We start from the raw sequence: 20,743 nt of genomic DNA, 5'->3' as shown, positions 1-20,743 counted from the left end.
TGACAGACCCCCACCCCCCCCAACGTGTGTGTCCTTGTCGGCGCTCTCAAGCTGAGCCCGAATCTTGACCAGCATTGACCAGCGGTACGTCTCCCGGTCCGTGAAACAGGGCATGCAGTATCTCTCCATCTTTATGTACATCTTAACATGATCCTGGAAGAGCTGGAGGTCTGGAAATTGGTCCTCCACTTGTACAGACCTCTGCCCCTTCGTGACCCTGAGGAACCACTTGATCTTCTCCAGGTGGTAACCAGGGCGTACCTCCACCTTTACGTCATCACGATGCCATTTACGAGCCGATGCCTCCTGTATGCCCACCAAAGAGCTTTGTGTACTTTGTGTGTCCGTGGTACGTGTATGTGGTGAGCTGTGTGCGTCTTGTGAGCTGTGTGCGTCCTGTAAGCTATGTGCGTGAGGTTCTTCTGTGGACAGTTTCTTTACTTTGTCATTGTTGACCTTGTGTATCTGTGCTCTTCCTTTTCGTGGCCACACTGAGGCTGCTCTCCTCCACTCCAACATCCTCATTGTCCAGGACGGTCTCTATCATTCTTATAGCCGTCTGCTCCACCATCTCTCAACAGAGAGAGAGAGAGAGAGAGAGAGAGACTTTTAACACAACTTTATTTATCAATATAACAACCATGATCTAAGGACAAACATAATACAACCAAAAAAAAAAACATAGTCCGTCATTCAGGAACCACGTGCTCTTGAGTCTTTCAAATATTGTCCAACACAAAATTAAATCTGAGAGACAAAAGGAACATGCGTGTCTTAGTCAGAGCTCTCGAACTGGGACCGAATCTTGACCAGTATTTTCTTTAGGCGATACGTCTCCCGGTCGTTGAAAGCGGGCGCGCCGTATCTCTCCATCTTCATGTACATCCTGACATGATCGTGGAAGAGCTGGAGGTCTGGAAAGTGGTCCTCCACCTGCACAGACCTCTGCCCCTTCGTGACCCTGAGGAACCACTTGATCTTGTCCAAGTGGTAACCAGGCCGTTCCTCCACCTTTACATCGTCACTATGAGCCGAAGCCTCCTGTATGCCCACCAAAAAGCTTTGTGTGCTTTGCGTGTCCATCAGGGTGCCGTGCATGTTCTGTAATCTGTGTGTGTCCTGTGGGCTGTGTGTGTCCTGTTGGACATTCCGGAAAGCGAACACCCCTGCCGCACCCCTCTCTGGACAGTAAAGGGAGCAGCCAGACCACCATTAATTTTCAGTATACTCGCAACATCAGAGTACATGACCTGAACCCTGGCGATAAAACCTGGGCTGAACCCAAATGCGGCGAGCGTCTTCCACAGGTACTGGTGTTCAACCCGATCAAATGCCTTTTCCTGGTCCAAGGAAATAAGACCAGTGTCAATGCCCAAAGAGCTAGAGATGTCCAAAACATGCCGAATCAAGTTGATGTTATCACTGATTCGCCTGCCAGGCACACAGTAGGTCTGGTCTACATGAATCACCTCCGCCATTGCCTCCCTGAGTCGGATAGCTAGCACCTTGGAGAGGATCTTGTAGTCTCCACAAAGCAAGGAGACCGGCCTCCAATTCTTTAGATCCTGTAGGTCTCCTTTCTTTAGGAGCAGGGTGATGATTGCTCTCCTGCAGCTCCGTGGCAGCAGTCCAGTCCTCCAGCTCTCCAGGAATACCTCGAGCATGTCTTTTCCCACCACCGACCAAAAGGCTTTGTAAAACTCCACTGGGATGCCGTCGATGCCTGGAGCTTTTCCGTTTGCCAGGCTCATGAGTGCCACATGAAACTCTTCCAAGGTCAAGTCCGCTGACAGAAGAGTGTTTGAGGACTCCCCCACCTGAGGAAGGTCAGTCAAGAACTCTGTCTCCAGCCCTGGATTCTCCACCGCGCAACTTTTAAAAAGTTCCTTATAGAAGCAAGTGGCGTGTCTTCTGATCCTAGCAGTGTCGGTGATGTCGGAGCTGTCGTTGGCACACAGGCAGTGGATGACCTTCCTCTGGCCATTCTTCTGTTCTAGACTGAAGAAGAACTTGGACGGGGCATCCATCATGGAGGCGTTCATGTCGCGGGAGTGCACCAGCGCCCCCTGCGCTGTAGTGCCCAACAGGCTGGCTATGGCGGCGTTTTTGCTTTGGAGGACTTCAACATGTCCTCTGTTTTCTGTACAGCCCAGCAGGTTCTGTACCTCAGTCTCCAGGTCCTGGAGGGATCTGGTGACGTGCTTGGTGACGTTGCGAGTGTACTGTTGACAAAATTGTTGAATTACAGTTTTTCCAAAATCCCACCACCTGTGCAGCGACGAAAACATAGGTTTCCTGAGTCTGTGTGCCTGCAAAGCCTGTCTAAAGACATGATCCTCTAACAGAGCGGTTTTAACGATGTGACAGTTCTTAAAGATGCTAAGATGATGTTTGAAACAATAAAACCGATCTAGTCTGGCCAAAGACATGCTGTTGTCCCGACAGTGGGCCCAGGTGTACTGTCTGATGGCGTTGTTGAACCCTCTCCATACGTCCTTCAGGTCATAAAAGTCTCTTCAGACGGGCAGATGAAGCAGGATGGGGCTCCAGGTGATTCCTGTCCAGTCTTGCATCGACTGTGCAGTTAAAATCGCCCCCCCATGAATAGGAACTCATCCTGGACACCTCTGACAACATCACACAGGACATTTAAACAGTTCATTCTGTCTCTGCTCAACACAGGAGCATAAACACACAGGAAGACCAGTTTCACGTTTTCATAAACAGCTTTTACCATCAAGACGTGTCCATCCATGATGTGGTGCGTTTCCGCAGACAGAGTCTTAAAGTGTGGGGAGAACAGGATTCCCACCCCAGCACAGTTTGTGGCTGAGAAAGACCTGGCCTGGCCACTCCCTCCTCCAGTCCCCCTCATTGTTCCCGTCGCTGTGAGTCTCTTGGATTAGTTTTAAAGACCAGTCAGTCAGTGAGTGTGAGAGTGAGTGTGAGAGTGAGTGTGAGAGTGAACCTTTATTACATGTATTCCTGACCGAATCTTGACCAACATTTTCTTGAGGCGGTACGTCTTCCGGTTGAGGAAGGAGGGCCCGTCGTCACTCTCCATTCTCATAAGCTGCTTAACGGTATCCTGGAAGTGCTGAAGGTCTGGAAAGGGGTTCTCCACCTGTACACACCTTTGCCCCTTTGTGATCCTGAGGAAAAACTTGATCCTCTCCAGAGAGTAAGCAAGACGTGTCACCTGTATATTACCATAAACGGAAGCCTCCTGTATGTCCCGCGAACTGTCTCTCTCCTGTACGCCCACCAAAGAGCTCTGTGTGCTTTGTGTATCCATTGGGGTGTCATGCATGTCCTGTGGGCTGTGTGCGTTCTGTGGGCTGTGTATGTCCTGTGGGTTGCGTGTGTCCTGTGAGCTATGTGCGTCTTGTGAGCTGTGCGTGTGACGTTCTGCTGTGGACATTTTCTGTACATTTTTTGTATCTGTGCTCTGCCTCTTGATGGGCGTTCTGAAGATGAACTCCTCCTCTCCCTCATCCTCCGTGTCCAGGACGAACTCAGTCTTTCCTGTACCCGTCCGCTCCACCAGCTCCCCGGTTAGACGCTCACTCTTTATGTCTTTGCTCTGCCTCTTGATGGGTGTTCTGAAGATGAACTCCCCGTCGTCCTCATCGTCCGTGTCCAGGACGAACTCGGTCTTTACTGTACCCGTCCGCTCCACTAGTTCTCCTGTAAGACGCTCACTCTTAGTGTCTGTGCTCTTCCTCTTGATGGGCGTTCTGAAGATGAACTCCCCGTCCTCCTCATCCTCCGTGTCCATGACGAACTCAGTCTTTTTTGTAACCGTTTCCAACTTCTGGCCCATAACTTGCCTAAGCACCGCATGGAAGCTCCTATTAGGCATTATAGCGGCTAAGATCAGCAGTCATGTGGATCAGTACATGAGCAGAGCACAGAAAGGCATAGGGAACAACACCAGAGGTGCCAAACACCAGCTACTGGTCAACAGGGCAATTGCCCAGGACTGTAGTAGGCGGCACACCAACCTGTGCACTGCCTGGATTGATTACATTAAAGCCTATGACTCAATGTCGCACACATGGATACTAGAGTGCCTAAAGCTGTATAACACCAACAGGACACTAAGAGAGTTCATCCAGAACTCCATGAAGCTGTGGAACACGACTCTGGAGGCCAACTCAAAGCCAATTGCACGGGTGAGCATCAGATGTGGCATATATCAAGGAGATGCTCTGTCCCATAGGCCTAAACCCCCTCAGCCAGATCATCACCAAGAGTGGCTATGGGTACCAGTTCCGAAGTGAAACAACCGTAAGCCACCTCCTTTACATGGACGACATCAAGCTGTATGCCAAGAACGAGCGCGACATCGACTCCCTGATTCACCTCATTAGGATCTACAGCAAAGACAGCGGGATGTCATTCGGGCTAGACAAATGTGGGCGGATGATATCTAGAAGGGGAAAGGTGATCGCAACTGACGGGGTTGAACTACCTGAAGGCAACATCACAAGTGTGCAGGACAGTTACAAATACCTGGGGATCCCACAGGCAAATGGTAACCATGAGGAGGCAGCTAGGAGGTCAGCCACAGCCAAATATCTGCAGAGGTTAAGAAAGGTCCTGAAAAGTCAGCTGAATGGTAAGCACAAGATCCAGGCCATAAACACCTACGCCCTGCCAGTAATCAGATACCCTGCTGGCATAATACCCTGGCCACTGGAAGAGATACAAGCCACTGACATCAAGACAAGGAAGCTCCTCACCATCACACATCACAGCAGGGTGCAAGATGCTGGCAGGCAAGGCATACATGGAACGGCATAACCAGGTGGCTGGCATAGTGTACAGGAACATCTGCACTGAGTATGGGCTGGAGGGACCAGGTGGGAGACACCCCCGAAAGTGGTGGAGAATGAGCAGGCCAAGATCCTGTGGGACTTCCAGATCCAGACTGACAAGATGGTGGTGGCCAACCAGCCTGACGTAGTGGTGGTGGATAAACACCGGAAGACAGTGGTGGTGATAGATGTAGCAATCCCGAGTGATAGCAACATAAGGAAGAAGGAACACGAGAAGCTGGAGAAGTACCAAGGGCTGAAGGAGGAGGTGGAGAGAATGTGGGGCATGAAGGCAACAGTGGTTGCAGTGGTGATTGGGACACTAGGGGCAGTAACACCCAAACTGAGTAGATGGCTCCAACAGATACCAGGAACCACACCAGAGATCTCTGTCCAGAAGAACGCAGTCCTAGGAACAGCTAACATCCTGCACAAAACCCTCAGACTCCCAGGCCTCTGGTAGAGGACCCGAGTCTGAAGGAAGGAAGGAGGCACCGCGCAGGAGGGCGAGGAAGCGATTTTTTTATACTGCAGGCCATCGAATATGTGGCTGAAAATGGCAATCGAGCAATCTTGGTGTTTTCACTTGCATTTGAGCATTTGAGGTGGCGGCATCTCTCCATACGTGCAAGGACAACTGTTGCGCAGGAGAGGGTGGCCATCTTCCGCACCTACTGCCGCGACAAGATAACTGCGCCCAGCCACATCACCAACATGGATGAGATCCCTCTGACTTTTGACATCCCTTTGATCCACACAGTGGAGAAAAAAGGGACCAGCACGGTGGCGATACGCACAACGGGGCACGAGAAGTCGTCGTTCACCACGGTTCTCGGCTGCCACGGAAACGGACAGAGCGCTGGATGACGGAAGGCGAACACTCCTTCTATGATACCATCTTCATGTATTGTAAGAGCTTTCACAAAAGCCGGCATCAACGCTGAAGCGGAACCGGTCGGTGAGTCTGATTCAGATGATGAAGAAGAGGAATTTGGGATGTTGGACATTGAAATAGCGCAGCTGTTTAATTCAGATACAGAAGATGAAAACTTTGATGGTTTTGTGGCGGAAGAATGAATATTTTGTTCAATAAATGTGTCGAAACTCACTGTTTTACTTCCGTTGTCATTTTTTGCTGTATGTTTTACCATGCGCCTAAAAATATGGTGCAGTGTTTGCACACGCACACACAGAAAAAACACGGTGAACTCATAAATGATATTTTTCTTTTCATTCCTGTGACGATGAGATTAAAGGAAAAGGTGTGTTGCCACATCTGTGCCGATGTTACTTGGAAGTCAACATGAGCTCTCTCTCTCACTCACTCACTCACTCACTCACTCACTCACTCACGGACGGACTGACGTGAGGATACTTTAGTGGACAGTTTAAGCCCGGCTTAAACTTTAAGGGGTTTTAAGGTAAAATAACAATCAATCAAAACAAATTAAAAGGATAGAAGGGTGATCATCACTGAGAGTCCTTAGAATGATAGAAGACCTTACATTTATTTGTGGGAATGTGTTTTGTAATTGTGAATTCTTGTCAAAGTTCTATCCAGAATTCCTATTCCTGACACCTTTTCTTTTCGTTTTAATTCAGGTATTGATTGATGGTTTGCTCTCTAGTTTGTGTTTTGTTTTTTTTCTATCCCATGAAGACGTGAGGACAACCAGATTTATGTTATCGTTATTATTGTAAATAGATTTGAAAACCAATCTTCTCTCTTCTCTCTGGTCTTCTCCCCTGTCTCTCCTCTCTGGCCTCATCTCTTGTCTTTCCTCTCTGATCTCATCTCCTGTCTTTCCTATCTGGTCTCCCTTTCTGTCTCTCCTCTGTAGTTTCAAGACTTTCTCTGGAAACATTCAGTGATGAAGACCTGTGCTGGTCCAGGAGGTGTCTCCGGCACAACCTTCTGCAGTTGAGACTGACATTGCTGTTGGTCTGGGTGTGTTTCAGATGAACGTGAGGCTGTCCAGAAGAAGACCTTCACTAAGTGGGTCAACTCCCATCTGTCCCGGGTGTCCTGCAGGATCACAGACCTCTACATGGACCTGAGGGACGGTCGAATGCTCATCAAACTGCTGGAGGTTCTGTCAGGAGAGAAACTGGTGGGTTCTAACGATCACAGCTGAAAGGCTTTTATTGTGAAAGTGGCTTTTTTCTGACAGAAAGGAAAACGGGGCCGATGGCACTTTAACCATCTAATGAAGATCTCATTTTGATTCCTGTTTGATGTTTGTGCTCTCTAATTGTGATGAAGAACAAGGACCAACACCACCTACCTGCATGTAGAGTAGCTTTCATCTAAAAACTAAAAAAGAGTTCTAAATTTTAATCTTATTTGTTCCCAAGCGTCATCCAATTGTTATTGGCTACGCCCTATGCTTCCTTATGATGACCTTTAAATAATTAATTGGCTCTGATCAAAGAATTGCAGGTATTATGTGTAATCAGATCAGGAAAAGATTTCAGTCTGAAAATGAAACATCTTTTTATCATTTATTTGATCTTCAACGATTCTCATTTTTAGCAATATTCTTTCCATTAATTTTGCATTCTGTTGTTATTATTGTGTTTAATTTGTTGTGCTGGCACAAATGTGGCCATGCTAGTGATGAAAAATCTTTGACTGGCGCAGTTCAGTGGTTTTAAGGGGGTTGGAAAGATGGTTGTACAATTAGAATCATTTGCTGGATGTAACTTGTGAGTCGAAACATTTTACAGTAGCCCCACACACCGTCATAATTCCTGCCTCCCCCAGGGGGCGCCTCCCTCAGTTTGAAGACAGCTGCTATCATTTTATGATGTTAGTGCTTTCTGTTTCTCTGTATTCATCTGAATGATTAGTTAGAACATCCACACAGTAGAAATGTCCGGTTTGAAGCTTCAAGTCTGATTTCTCCTTCTAGCCCAAACCCACTAAAGGACGAATGCGAATCCACTGCTTGGAGAATGTGGACAAGGCTCTGCAGTTCCTCAAGGAACAAAGGGTTCATCTGGAAAACATGGGCTCTCACGACATCGTTGATGGGAACCATCGTCTGACGCTAGGCCTCATCTGGACCATCATCCTGCGCTTCCAGGTGAGCTGCTGCTCAACTCTGCACACATAGATTTGTTAATTGTTCACTTTTACAGAGATGAGACACATAAATATTATTAGTTGTATTGGTGGTATTATTCTTACTATTAGTATTATTATTAGGACTAGTATTATTATAATTGTTGTTATTATTATTGTTGTTAGTAGTAGTACTGTCATTATTGGTATTATCAATCTTATTATTATTATTATTATTATTATTATTCTTATTAGTTGTAGTAATAGTATTATTATTAGTAGTGTCATTCTGTGTGTGTGGTGGGTTCATTTCAGATCCAGGACATAAGTGTTGAGACAGAAGACAACAAGGAAAAAAAGTCAGCTAAAGATGCTCTTCTGCTCTGGTGTCAAATGAAAACTGCAGGGTGAGAACCTAACCCTAAACTACATTTCCCATCAGCCCTTTCTGCTGCTGGACTAAAGTGATTTTATTTCATGTGAAAAAGACAAAGAACGTCCTGACTTCCTTCTACTGTTCAGATATTCCAATGTCAACATCCATAACTTTACCACCAGCTGGAGAGATGGAATGGCATTTAACGCTCTCATCCACAAACACAGGTAGTACTCTTCATCATCTTCATTGTCTTCATTATCATTTACTTGCCACACCTTTACTTACTGTCAGTTGGGGTTTAGATAAAAGATATTTCCTGCCAAATTTTGAAGGAATTCTAGTTCCCCATGAATCCAGTGAACAAAGGCTGCCTTATTCTTTGGTAACTGTGAAATGAAAGTCAGCTGTAGTTCAGGTCATGTGCTGCTGATGCAAGCAGATGATTGAATTATTGATCTGATTGGTTTCTCTTCAGACCAGACCTGATAGACTTTGACAAGCTGAAGAAATCAAATGCTCACTACAACCTGCAGAATGCCTTCAACCTGGCTGAGCAGCACCTGGGCCTCACCAAGCTGCTGGACCCCGAAGGTGAGCAGCACACACCTGTGCATAAACACACACCTGTGAACAAAGACACACCCACACACACTACAAGGACCATACTGCTGATGGACAGAGGGGTAAAGAAGAACAAGAAGATAGACCACTGGGAAGGACAAAAAGAGGAGAATGTGTAATTATTAGAGTTTGTCATCCTGAAGACGAAGAAGTAAATCTGAGTGGGTCTGTGGGGTCAAAGAGGGCCAGGAAGACCCCCCCCCCCCCCCCACACACACACACACACACACACTGAGATTGAGAAAACCGAGCAGCACAACCGACCAGATGGGTGAGAACCAGGGTCAGCCCAGAAGGTCAACAATGTTTGAGACTTCACTAAATCAGTGGAGCTGCTACCTTTAATCCTCAACCCTTAACAGTTTTTGTCTACTGGACAGTAGACAAAAAATTGACAGACTGTACAACTGTTGCTCTGCGTGCAAATACAGGAGGTGTCCGTGTTGAAATAAGAGTGCTGCTCTAGGATAATTATCTTCAGTCAAACATTTAAAGGCTGCCCAGTTCCCATTTTTCCAGATGCTAGTAGCTTTGAACACCAAGATCACTTCTGCAGATTGTGCATGAATTTAAAGATATAGTCGACAGTTCTGTAAAAAATAGGGTTCTTCTTTGTGTGTGCAGACATCAGTGTGGATCACCCCGACGAGAAGTCCATCATCACTTATGTAGTCACCTACTATCATTACTTCTCCAAGATGAAAGCCCTGAAGGTGGAGGGGAAGAGAATTGGGAAGGTGAGTCTGGTTGGGTCCTGCCCCACAGGAATTTAAGATAACTACAACCTTTTCCGTGTTAACCTGTATTCAGGTTCTGGACCATGCCATTGAGACAGAGAAGATGATCGAGAAGTATGAGTCTCTGGCATCGGACCTTTTGGAGTGGATTGAACAGACCATAATCATCCTAAACAACAGGAAGTTCGCCAACTCTCTGGTGGGAGTCCAGCAGCAGCTGCAGGCATTCAATACGTACAGAACTGTTGAGAAACCTCCCAAGTCAGTCCACGCACACCGTAAATAACAAACTTCATCTTGCACTCTGTAGAGATGAACAAGAATTCAATGATGTGTTTAAATGATGTTTGAAGGTTCACAGAAAAAGGAAACCTGGAAGTTCTTCTATTCACCATCCAGAGTAAGATGAGGGCCAACAACCAGAAGGTCTTTACACCGAGAGAAGGAAAACTCATCTCTGACATCAACAAGGTGACATGATCGCAACTCAACCTTACCATTAGACTTACATCAAAGCAGGGATGGACGTGTCTATTGTGGGTGCATTTGTAGGCCTGGGAGCGTCTGGAGAGGGCGGAGCATGAGCGGGAGTTGGCCCTGAGGACGGAGTTGATTCGTCAAGAGAAACTAGAGCAGCTCGCCCGACGCTTCGATCGTAAAGCTGCCATGAGAGAGACGTGGCTGAGCGAGAATCAACGGCTTGTCTCCCAGGTAATGGTCAACATTCAAGGCCACAAGAGTCACTAGGCCATCTGATTATCTCAGTATATCTCACTGGATCAAAGCATCACTTGTATGTGACCTTGTTTCCTTTCCTTGTCACCTTAGGATAACTTTGGCTGTGACCTTCAGGCTGTTGAAGCAGCTACAAAGAAACATGAAGCCATAGAAACGGACATTGCAGCATATGAAGAGCGTGTCCAGGTTGGTCTGTTTGCATGACAACACCTGAAACAGTGACTGCTTTCTGTGATCAGTGAGATCAATCGGTTATGGTGAATCTGCAGGCAGTGGTTGCCGTGGCAAAGGAACTGGAGGCAGAGAGTTACCACGATATTAAACGTGTCACGGCCCGTAAAGACAACGTAATGCGTCTGTGGGAGTACCTGCTGGAGCTGCTGAAGGCCCGTCGGCTCAGGCTGGAGATGAACCTGGGCCTGCAGAGGGTCTTCCAGGAGATGCTCTACATCATGGACTGGATGGATGAGATGAAGGTGACATTATTAATCTGATTTCTCCTGATTTCTGATTATGATGGTTTTTTGTGGAGAAAACAGGAAGTGAGAATTAACTCCAGATTTTTGAATTTCAATCTCCAGACCAATCTTTTAAACCCACAAGCACAGTTGTTGTAGGTGTAACTCTTAATTCTATATTTTCATCAGTCACTAAATTAGCTTTTAAATGCTAAACGCAGCCAAAGTACCCGCTGACACTTGTGAGAGCTCCCACTTTCTCTGGTCTAACATCCCCCTTTTCCTCAGATGCTGCTGCTCTCACAGGATTATGGCAAACATCTGCTTGGCGTGGAGGATCTGTTGCAGAAACACGCACTTGTGGAAGCCGACATTGCCATCCAGGCCGACCGGGTCCGAAATGTCAACAGCAATGCTCAGAAGTTTGCTCTGGATGTAGAGGGTAAGAAAACCTGTCCTTGCCGGTCATGTGATTGTTCATCAATCAATAAAAGGTCACTTTCCTCCTTCTGCTCAGATTATAAACCATGCGACCCTCAGGTGATCCAGGATAGGGTCACGCACATGGAATTTTGTTACCAGGAATTGAGTCAGCTAGCAGCTGAGCGCCGAGGTTGCCTTGAGGAATCTCGCTGCTTGTGGAAGTTCTTCTGGGAGATGGCTGAAGAGGTACACAATCACTCTTGATAGAGTAAGATTTCCTGGCACACAGAGGTCATGTGACCTGAACATATGTGTGTGTGGTCTGTAGGAGGGTTGGATCAGGGAGAAGGAGCAGATCCTCTCCTCCGAAGATCATGGGAAGGACCTGACCGGTGCATTTCGGCTCCTCAGTCAGCATAAAGCTTTGGAAGATGAGATGAGCGGGCGTGCCGGCCACCTACAGCAGACCATCCGCCAGGGGGAGGAGCTAGTGGCCAACAACCATTTTGGGGCAGACAAGATCAAAGAACGTATTAAGGATATTCAGGTTGTTCATGTTTAAAATGTTCTTCTCAATCCAGGATGAATGAAGCAGAATGATCCAGCTTAAATAATAAATGGTGGTGGAAACATGAGACCTGATGTTTGTCAGCTATTTATAAATGATTAACTCCTCCCTTGCTTCCTCTCCTGTCGGTGCTGTAGAATCAGTGGGCAGCTCTCGAGCGTCTCTCTACTGTGCGTAAATCTCATCTGCTGGAGGCCTGTAACAAGCACCAGTTCCAGGTGACCTGCAAAACCACTGAAATAAATCCTACATCAAAAGGACATGTGTTACATGGCTTGATCATAGATGTCTGAGTGTGTATGTGTGTTGGTGTGTATGTGTAACATGTATACCTAATTAAATGTGCAATATATGTTTTCATTTCCACATATTCAAGATATAAGCCAGTGTTTTGTCATTTTCTGGCCATGTTCTGTTGTTCACTTGTAGTCTCACAGTCATTCAGTCCTGCTTATATTTCATGTGTCCTGAGGTCAGAATGCCAGGGAACTCCTGGAAGAGGTGTGCTGTTTCCACATGCATTTGACATCAGAGTCCTGTTTGTTCTGCAGGCCGATGCAGACGACATCGACACATGGATGCTGGACATTCTGAGGATTGTCTCCAGCGTAGATGTGGGCCACGATGAGTTCTCCACTCAGGCTCTGGTGAAGAAGCACAAGGATGTGGCCGAGGAGATCGGCAGCTACCGACCTGTCATCGACGCTCTACATGAGCAGTCTTGCACGTTTCCTCCTGAGGGGGCTGGCTCCGAGGCGGTAAAACCCCCCCGGCTACACAGTGGCCAGGTGTTTATATATGAAGAAGAGATAACAGAACACCATCTGATGTGTCTGCAGGTTCAGATCAGACTGGCTGGAATCGAAGAGCGCTACAAGGAGGTGGTGGAGCTGACACGGCTGAGGAAACAGGCACTGCAGGATGCTCTGGCACTCTACAAGATGTTCAGCGAGGCCAACGCCTGTGAAGCCTGGATCGACGAGAAGGAGCAGTGGCTCAACAGCATGGAGATCCCTGAGAAGCTGGAAGATCTTGAGGTTGTCCAGCATCGGTGAGGATCTGACCTGACAACAACATCAACACACAGAAGGGTGACATTTTTAGTTATTGGCTGAAATTTAGCTGAATAACAGGCTGAAGAGGGCCGCAGCTCCTGAGGTCCAAATCTGGGACCCTGATTTAGCATCAGATGTCCTCAGGAGCTTACAACACCCTAAAACATAAACATACATTCTGTATTTAAGACAAGAGAACCTTTCAGAACACAAAAAGAACCTTACAGAACACAACAAGACCCAATACGAAAACAAGAAGTCTCCATATGTTGTTTGGGTTGTCAGGTTCGAGAGTCTCGAGCCGGAGATGAACAATCAGGCCTCTCGGGTTGCTGTGGTGAATCAAGTTGCCAGGCAGCTAATCCACAATGGGCATCCCAGTGAGAAGGAGATCAAATCCCAGCAGGACAAACTAAACACCGGGTAAGCCAACAGGAGTGGGACCAGCTGCTAAACTGGGAGAAGAATGTGATTTTGCCTCTCCAAGTGGTTCTGTTTGATAGTGTTTGCCTGTCTGTCCAGGTGGAGTCAGTTCAGAGACCTGGCAGACCAGAAGAAAGATAGTCTGAACTCAGCTCTGGGTGTCCAGAACTACCACCTAGAATGCAACGAGACCAAGTCCTGGATCAAGGAGAAGACCAAGGTGCTCACACAAGCATGTTGTCCTGCTCTTCTATGAGTACTTAAACACGTCGCAGATTAGATTTTTCTTATAACAACATTCATGTCAACAAGTACACCTGTTGAACATCAGCTCATGACAGGTGCACCAATTTCATGTGGCGCAGGTGTAAAAGGGCATCGTTAGAAAACAAAATCCTGTTTTCATCATCAGCAGGAAGTGATGATGATGATGATGGCAAACATTGGCAGGATCGCCACTCTTGTCTGTCTTCCAGGTAATCGAGTCCACACAGGAGCTTGGGAACGACCTGGCAGGAGTTATGGCGCTGCAGAGAAAACTGACAGGGATGGAGCGCGATCTTGTCGCAATCGAAGTCAAACTGGGCGACCTGGGCAAGGAGGCGGAGCGCTTGGCCTCTGAACACCCAGACCAGTCCGAAACCATCAAAGGTCGTCTGGCAGAGATCACCAACGTCTGGGATGAGATGAAGGTACTGGAACATCACATACTTGCTATACTGAGTAAAGTAGCTGTATTAAAGTTTATCATCGTCTGCAGGACACCATGAAGAACAGGGAGGAGTCCTTGGGTGAGGCCAGCAAGCTGCAGCAGTTCTTGCGTGACCTGGATGACTTTCAGTCATGGCTTTCACGGACACAGACTGCCATCGCCTCTGAGGACATGCCCAACACGCTGGCAGAGGCAGAGAAACTGCTGGCCCAGCATGAGGGTATCAAAAATGAGATCCGAAACTATGAGGAGGACTACCAGAAGATGCGAGACATGGGAGAGATGGTAACTCGGGGCCAGACAGATGCGCAGTACATGTTCCTGCGGCAGCGGCTGCAGGCACTTGACACTGGCTGGAATGAGCTGCACAAGATGTGGGAGAACCGGCAAAACCTTCTTTCTCAGTCCCACTCATACCAGCTGTTCCTGAGGGACACCAAGCAGGCCGAGGCTTTTCTCAACAACCAGGTAAGCTCTGTATGGGGTCTTCTTGCCATCTAGTGGTGGAGACTCCTGACTGCAGCCTCACCTATGTGTGTACAGGAGTACGTTCTGGCTCACACTGAGATGCCCACCACCCTGGAAGCTGCCGAAGCTGGCATCAAAAAGCAGGAGGACTTCATGACCACCATGGATGCTAATGAGGAGAAGATAGTCGGCGTTGTCGATGCCGGCCGTCGCCTGGTTGCTGATGGAAACATCAACAGTGAACGCATCCAGGAGAAGTTGGATTCCATTGACCAGAGGTGATGATGGTTAAAGGTTCTTCTTTGCTAAAGGTGGATGTCACATGATGATAGTAATTTATGGATGTGTTTTTCTGCAGACACAAAAAAACCGAGCTGCTGCTGTGGCGCTGCTGCAGAGGCTGAAAGACAATCGAGACCTGCAGAAGTTCCTGCAGGACTGTCAAGAGGTAAAAGTCCCACAGTCCTTTAATATTCATGTAGGAAACTTCTATTTCCTACTGACAGTCCTTGTAATGTTTGCACATCTCTAGCTGTCACTTTGGATCAGCGAGAAGATGCTGACGGCTCAGGACATGACTTATGATGAGGCCCGGAACCTCCACAGCAAGTGGCTGAAACACCAAGCCTTTATGGCCGAGCTGCAGTCCAACAAAGAGTGGCTGGAGAAGATCGAAAAGGTGGGCCGCCGCTGCAGATGAAGCGATCCATAAGTGAATAGCAAAGATGTTTGTTATTGTCAAACATTTGATCTTCATCCGATAAGAACGATTCATAATCAGAAAATTCAGCGGCTGGGGCTGAAGTTCTAAAGTCTTCAGGACAAATTCATATTTTAAAAGTGCCTGTTTCAGATTAGTTCTATTAAAAATATGATGTTTTTCTGGTCAGAATTCCAGACAATACTGTACATCAGTCTGTTTACATTTGTCTATTTGGTGAAGGTACCTGTCTTTGTGTCATGTTTATATATACGTACTTGGGGAACACTTAAACCTGCTTAGAGCTTTCCCCAAAGTGGGAGAGATCATGATAATCTGACCTTCAGTCTCCCTGTTATTCTGGATCAATACCAGAGCACTAGTCCAGCAAATCTGGATCCATCTCTGATCTTCTCTGTAATTTTAACCTGTCATTTACTCACTTCAGGGAAAGAAACCGCTATGATGTGGCTGAATTTACAGTAGGGCTGTAGGGTCAGCCTCTCTTATTTACCGTATGTTAGAGCTTAGCGCAGCTTACTTTACAGCTCCCCAAAACATTGCAAAGATTTCGGTGATCCTGTGGTTTAAGAATGAGCTTTATGAAGATGTTTTGTTTCAACATTGTTGGATTGTTGCAAATCATCTCTGTCATGTTGCTGAGGTCCACTGATGTTAGGGTCTAGCCCAATAGGTTTTTACTGGAGCAGCTAAATACCAGCGTATTGCTATGTTGATGCTGACCTGTATTTATTGGCTCCCTGTTCAGGGTTAGGGCGGAGCCTAACGCACCTGCCCATGCTTGGCTTACCCAAAAGAACATTCTTCTCAGAAGTCTTCAAAAAGACTAATGAGCGTAACAACACTCTGGAACAGGGGTGATGTTGGTCCAATTGGTCTTCACTATTGAAAGCATCTTGTTTGTTAGCATGGTAATTCCAGTAGCTCTCTCATAATGTTGCACTAGCAATTCAAATATGTGCATCTTCTAGGATGGTCAGACGCTGATGTTGGAGAAGCCTGACACAGAGACCATGGCCAAAGAGAAGTTGGCGTCATTGAAGACCGTGTGGGCGGAGCTGGAGTCCACAACACAAACCAAGGCCAAGTGTTTGTTTGATGCGAACAAGGCGGAACTGTTTACACAGAGCTGCGCCGACCTGGACAAATGGCTCGCCAGCCTGGAGGGTCAGCTGCAGTCTGACGAATACGGCAAAGACCTGACCTCCGTCAACATCCTGCTGAAGAAGCAGCAGGTGACAAACTAAGGCGATCCGTCAATGTTCGAGACTGTTCCACCGACCCTCTCCTCTCATGATTTCGACATGGCATGGTGAAATCTTTCCTGATTTCTTTCAAAAATGTGTCAGTTTATGTTAGGACTAAAAACAGATGACCTTGAATAGGCATATGTGAGGAGAGCTACTGTAATGATGATCTTTGAGCAGATGGTGCAGTGGTGAGCAGTGCACCATCTGCACCAGATGGTGCACCGCTCACCACTGCACCATCTGCTCAAAGATCATCATTATAGTAGCTGGTGCAGTGGTGAGCAGTGTACCCTTACAACACCAGGGTTCTGGGTTTGAATCCCCTGGGCTCTTTTGCATGTTGTCCCTGTGTCTATGTTGGTTCTTTCCAGCTTCTTTGGCTCTCCCCCCACAGGTCACAGATGTGCCTTTAGAGTGACCTAGTCAAAAAAATGAAATCAGGTGTGAACATGACAGGTTGTTTGCTTTTGTCTGTTGTGCTCAAAGTGATGGTGGAATGTTGAATGATAACTTTTATCATTACTGTTGATGAAATGAGTTTCCTAAAATTCTGTCAGAATTTAATGACAGCAGAAAAAATCTAACCCAAATCTAAACTCGTAAATCTTCCTCCATTTCATTTGCGTTTTTCTCCTCTAGTCTGTAGTTGTCATGGAAACAGAACTGTGTGACCTATCTTCCTGCAGATCCTGGAGAGTCAGGTTGAGGTGCGTCAGAAGGAGGTGGAGGAGCTGCAGAATCAATCCCAGGTGCTCAACCAGGAGGGGAAGGGCTCTGAGGAGGTGGACGGCCAGCGCGTCAGCGTGGAACGCAAGTTCCACCTCTTGCTGGAGCCGCTTAAGCAGAGGCGCGAGAACTTGATGGTGTCACGCGAGATCCATCAGTTTAACCGTGACGTGGAGGATGAGATTGTAAGTGTCCTGACCTCTGACCCTTTTACCTTTCTAGTCTGGAGAAACTTCTTTGATGTTCTGCAATACCTGTCTGTCTGGTTCCAATTTGAGTGTTTCCTGAGTGTCCGATTGTTTCCATTCTGTCTGATTCCTGTTTGACTGCCTGTCTGACTGCTTCCCACCTGTAGCTCTGGGTAGAGGAGAGGTTGCCTGTTGCCATGTCCACTGACCATGGTCACAACCTTCAGACTGTCCAGCTGCTCATCAAGAAGAACCAGGTAACTACTGTCAACGATGACACGCAAAGCCTCACGTTAACTTGACCACTGCTAACCTTCTCTTGTGACCTGACAGACGCTGCAGAAGGAGATCCAAGGTCACCACCCACGTTACAATGACATCTTTGAGCGCAGCCAGCACGTGCTGAGGGAGGACGGCCCGACAGCAGAGCCGATTCGCCAGCGGTTGGCTGAGCTACAGTTGCTGTGGCAGCAAATCAGGGAAGAGACAGAGAAGCGCCACGAGCGCCTTAGTGAGGCCCACAAAGCCCAGCAGTACTACTTTGATGCAGCTGAGGCCGAAGCTTGGATGAGCGAGCAAGAACTCTACATGATGTCAGAAGAGAAGGCCAAGGTCTGTATGTCTCTCTCTCTCTCTTCTCTTCTCTCTCTCTTCTCTCTCCTCTCTCCTCTCTTCTCTCTCTCTTCTCTTCTCTTCTCTTCCTTCTCTTCTCTTCTCTTCTCTTCTCTCTCTTCTCTTCTCTCTCTTCTCTTCTCTTCTCTTCTCTTCTCTCTCTTCTCTTCTCTTCTCTTCTCTTCTCTTCTCTTCTCTCTCTCTTCTCTCTTCTCTCCTCTCTCTCTCTCTCTCCTCTCTCCTCTCTCCTCTCTCCTCTCTCCTCTCTTCTCTCTCCTCTCTCTCTCTCTTCTCTCTTCTCTCTTCTCTCTTCTCTCTCTCTTTCAGAAAGAAGGAGAAAGAGAGATCTCTTCTCTCGTCTCTCTCTCTCTCTTCTCTTCTCTCTTCTCTCTCTCTCTCTCTCCTCTCTCTTCTCTCTCTTCTCTCTTCTCTCTCTTCTCTCTTCTCTCCTCTCTTCTCTCTCTCTCCTCTCTTCTCTCTCTCTCTTCTCTCCTCTCTTTACCCAGCAGGAGGGTCCCCCTATATGAGCCTGGTCCTGCTCAAGGTTTCTTCCTGTTAAAGGGGAGTTTTTCCTTGCCACTGTTGCTTGTCTGGGGTTAGGCCCTGGGATTCTGGAAAGCGCCTTGAAACAATTTTGATTGTATAAGACGCTATATAAATAAAGATTGATGATTTGATGATGTCAGAACCCCTGAATGCTGACATTCAATCCGACTTTAATTATACCGTGTCTGTGAGCAAGGTATTGTTTCAACCGTGGTTAATGTTGCTTCTTTTCTCAGGATGAGCAGAGTTCTGTATTCATGTTGAAGAAGCATCAGATCCTGGAGCAGGCGGTGGAGGATTATGCGGACACCGTCCATCAGCTGTCCAGCACCAGCCGGGGCCTGGTGGCTGCAGGACACCCTGAGAGGTGAGGGGATGGGGCCACAGAGCAGAAATTTTTTGTCTCTTCTTGGAACTAAGAAGGTCTCCTCCTCTTCCTGGGCGCACAGTGAGCGAATCGGGATGCGGCAGTCTCAGGTGGATAAGTTGTACGCCGGCCTGAAGGATCTGTCAGAGGAGCGTCGCGGGAAGTTGGACGAACGTTTCCGTCTGTTCCAGTTGAACCGGGAAGTGGATGACCTAGAGCAATGGATCGCTGAGAGGGAGGTGGTGGCAGGATCCCACGAACTGGGACAGGACTACGAACACGTGACGGTCAGAACAGTCCAACCAATCCTTCGGCCGATTAAAATTAAAACTTAAATCCTTCAGATATATTTTTTATTTATTTATTGTTTTACAAAGTTTGTATCTCAAAATGTTTGTTTTCCTCATTTTTGGAAGCAGCAGCCTTTTTACTCCCACAAAGTAGAAATTTCCATTTTATAAAAATAATCTTGTTTTTGTTGTGTTTCAGAATAAATAAGTAACTTCAAAGGTTTTTACAGTAAAAATAAAATACAACCTTTTTATCACCTTCAGATGCTGCAGGAGCGTTTCAGAGAATTTGCCCGTGACACTGGCAGCATTGGTCAGGAACGTGTGGATGCTGTCAACCGCCAAGCTGATGAGTTGATCAACGCAGGCCACAGCGACGCCGCCACCATCGCTGAGTGGAAGGACGGCCTGAACGAGGCCTGGGCAGACCTGCTGGAGCTCATCGACACCCGGACGCAGATCCTTGCCGCCTCCTATGAGCTCCATAAATTCTACCACGATGCCAAGGAGATCCTCAACCGCATTCTGGACAAACACAAGAAGCTGCCTGAGGAGCTGGGTCGCGACCAAAACACCGTTGAGACGCTGCAGAGGATGCACACTGCCTTTGAACACGACATCCAGGCCCTAGGAACACAGGTACCACCATTGCTGTGGCACAGCGCTTTTATACACAAAGGCGCAAGTTCTCTGGGAAACTTGCTCAGGCAAACGTATTTTGCAGGTGTGGCAGCTTCAGGAGGACGCCGCCCGTCTGCAGTCGGCGTACGCGGGAGACAAAGCTGATGACATTCAGAAAAGAGAGGCCGAGGTGAGCGTTAGTAAACGAACGTAGGACGAGTTTCCAGGAAAATGTCATCACAGCGTCAGTCAGCATTTTCAGGAAGTGCCACTTGCTGCTGAACGACTGTGACAACACACCATACAACAGATCAGTGTGTGTTCATGGTACAAATATTTGACAGCAGAATAAAAGTCAGATTTCACAGATCAAAACATTTAAAAATTGTAAAGGAGAAATAGAATTGAATTGAATAGAACTAGTTCTTAAGAAGTTCTTTATATTGTTTGCTAGTGAATAAGTTATTGGCTACTTTAGTTGGGCCATTTGAAGTTGAATTATGTCTGTGAGCAGTTTGTAGTGAAAGGAAAGTTTGGTCCAGATAGCCTGCCTCATGTTTTTCCCTTTGATTGCTTTTCTCTTTTAGAATAGGAATAATTGAACTGACATCATTATGGTGATTTGCTGTCTAAAACCTGTTTTACTTTTTTAAAGATTGAGATAAATCTTGCCTGGTTAGTTTATAGATGTTTGATGTTTCCAGCTGATTTGATTGTCTATTATTATCATCCTGAGGAACTTGTTTTTTTCATCGACCTGTGTTTATTTGCACCCCATCTTATAGATGAGGTTAATTTCACTTTTTTCACAATTTTAATTTTTGTTTAATGTAAATTTAATGACAATTTATTCCTTGAAAAGAAGTACATTTTGTTGATTTCATGAGTAACAAAAGACAGCTGTGTTATCAGGGAACTGCACCAGAATCGATATCTGTGGGACAAAAAAAAAAAAT

The 20,743-nt window shown here is 46.8% G+C and overlaps 1 protein-coding gene across 1 annotated transcript in view; it reads left to right on the top strand.

The window, feature by feature from the left end:
• LOC130533973 (spectrin beta chain, non-erythrocytic 1-like) overlaps positions 1-20,743 on the top strand; it is a 53,210-nt gene that overhangs the window by 20,577 nt on the left and 11,890 nt on the right. The window contains 32 exon segments of the mRNA XM_057047828.1: positions 6,780-6,931; positions 7,733-7,906; positions 8,200-8,291; positions 8,407-8,487; positions 8,739-8,854; positions 9,509-9,621; positions 9,695-9,882; positions 9,975-10,092; positions 10,174-10,332; positions 10,450-10,545; positions 10,629-10,835; positions 11,106-11,259; positions 11,335-11,486; positions 11,569-11,787; positions 11,946-12,026; positions 12,360-12,566; positions 12,648-12,859; positions 13,149-13,286; positions 13,386-13,506; positions 13,763-13,978; positions 14,047-14,466; positions 14,542-14,747; positions 14,827-14,914; positions 14,999-15,145; positions 16,159-16,422; positions 17,124-17,348; positions 17,519-17,608; positions 17,685-17,963; positions 18,746-18,876; positions 18,959-19,163; positions 19,431-19,805; positions 19,891-19,977. Of these exon segments, the coding sequence (XP_056903808.1) occupies positions 6,780-6,931; positions 7,733-7,906; positions 8,200-8,291; positions 8,407-8,487; positions 8,739-8,854; positions 9,509-9,621; positions 9,695-9,882; positions 9,975-10,092; positions 10,174-10,332; positions 10,450-10,545; positions 10,629-10,835; positions 11,106-11,259; positions 11,335-11,486; positions 11,569-11,787; positions 11,946-12,026; positions 12,360-12,566; positions 12,648-12,859; positions 13,149-13,286; positions 13,386-13,506; positions 13,763-13,978; positions 14,047-14,466; positions 14,542-14,747; positions 14,827-14,914; positions 14,999-15,145; positions 16,159-16,422; positions 17,124-17,348; positions 17,519-17,608; positions 17,685-17,963; positions 18,746-18,876; positions 18,959-19,163; positions 19,431-19,805; positions 19,891-19,977 (5,513 nt within the window).

The sequence above is a fragment of the Takifugu flavidus genome, chromosome 11 (genome assembly GCF_003711565.1).
Source record: "Takifugu flavidus isolate HTHZ2018 chromosome 11, ASM371156v2, whole genome shotgun sequence".
Classification (NCBI taxonomy): domain Eukaryota; kingdom Metazoa; phylum Chordata; class Actinopteri; order Tetraodontiformes; family Tetraodontidae; genus Takifugu; species Takifugu flavidus.
The sequence above is the reverse complement of the archived record's forward strand: the minus strand, read 5'-3'. Positions and strand labels throughout refer to the sequence as shown.